This window comes from Lottia gigantea (assembly GCF_000327385.1).
Source record: "Lottia gigantea unplaced genomic scaffold LOTGIsca_82, whole genome shotgun sequence".
Classification (NCBI taxonomy): Eukaryota; Metazoa; Mollusca; class Gastropoda; family Lottiidae; genus Lottia; species Lottia gigantea.
Window position 1 is genome coordinate 270332 of NW_008710725.1, and position 573 is coordinate 270904.

Consider the following 573-nt stretch of genomic DNA (forward strand, 5'->3'; position numbering starts at 1 on the left):
TTCAGAACGAATGACCTGATATTGGTTCCAGATGAAAATTCTGTGGAGAACACGATGGTAGGGAGCATCATCTTTAAACAATATTATTCCGCACCGTCTGTTGGCAACATGATCATCACAGGGGAGGGCAATCTAAACACAGAAGGTAAGATTCCCAAACGCTTGTGGCGCTAATGTGGATCTACATTAAAGCTATCATGCTCTAATTGGAATTAGTTGTTCCATCAACTAATTGATGGAACAAGGGCGAACAAACTGTCTTATTTAAGATTGAACAAAGTTTAATTCTAGTGTAATTAAAGCATGATGGCTTGAAGAATAAGAAAACTGAAAATATAATCTGTATGGTAAACTTGATAGGGTTAATGCGAGTGAATGCGGGTGAATGCGAGTGAATGCGGGTGAATGCGGGTGGAGGCGGGTGAATGCAGTTGAATGCGGGTGAATGCGAGTGAATGTGGGTGAATGCAGGTGAATGCGACTGAATGCGAGTGAATGCGAGTGAATGCGTGTGAATGCGAGTGAATGCGTGTGAATGCGAGTGAATGCGGGTGAATGCGGGTGAATGCGAGT

At 43.1% G+C, this 573-nt stretch overlaps 1 protein-coding gene across 1 annotated transcript; it reads right to left on the reverse strand.

Annotated features, from left to right (window-relative positions):
- Positions 1 to 264: 264 nt before the first annotated feature.
- On the reverse strand, positions 265 to 573 carry LOTGIDRAFT_133135 (hypothetical protein; the record flags this gene model as incomplete). The annotated part of the gene is made up of 1 exon (XM_009067401.1): positions 265 to 573. A coding segment is annotated over one exon (309 nt), but the record flags the coding sequence as incomplete, so codon positions are not given.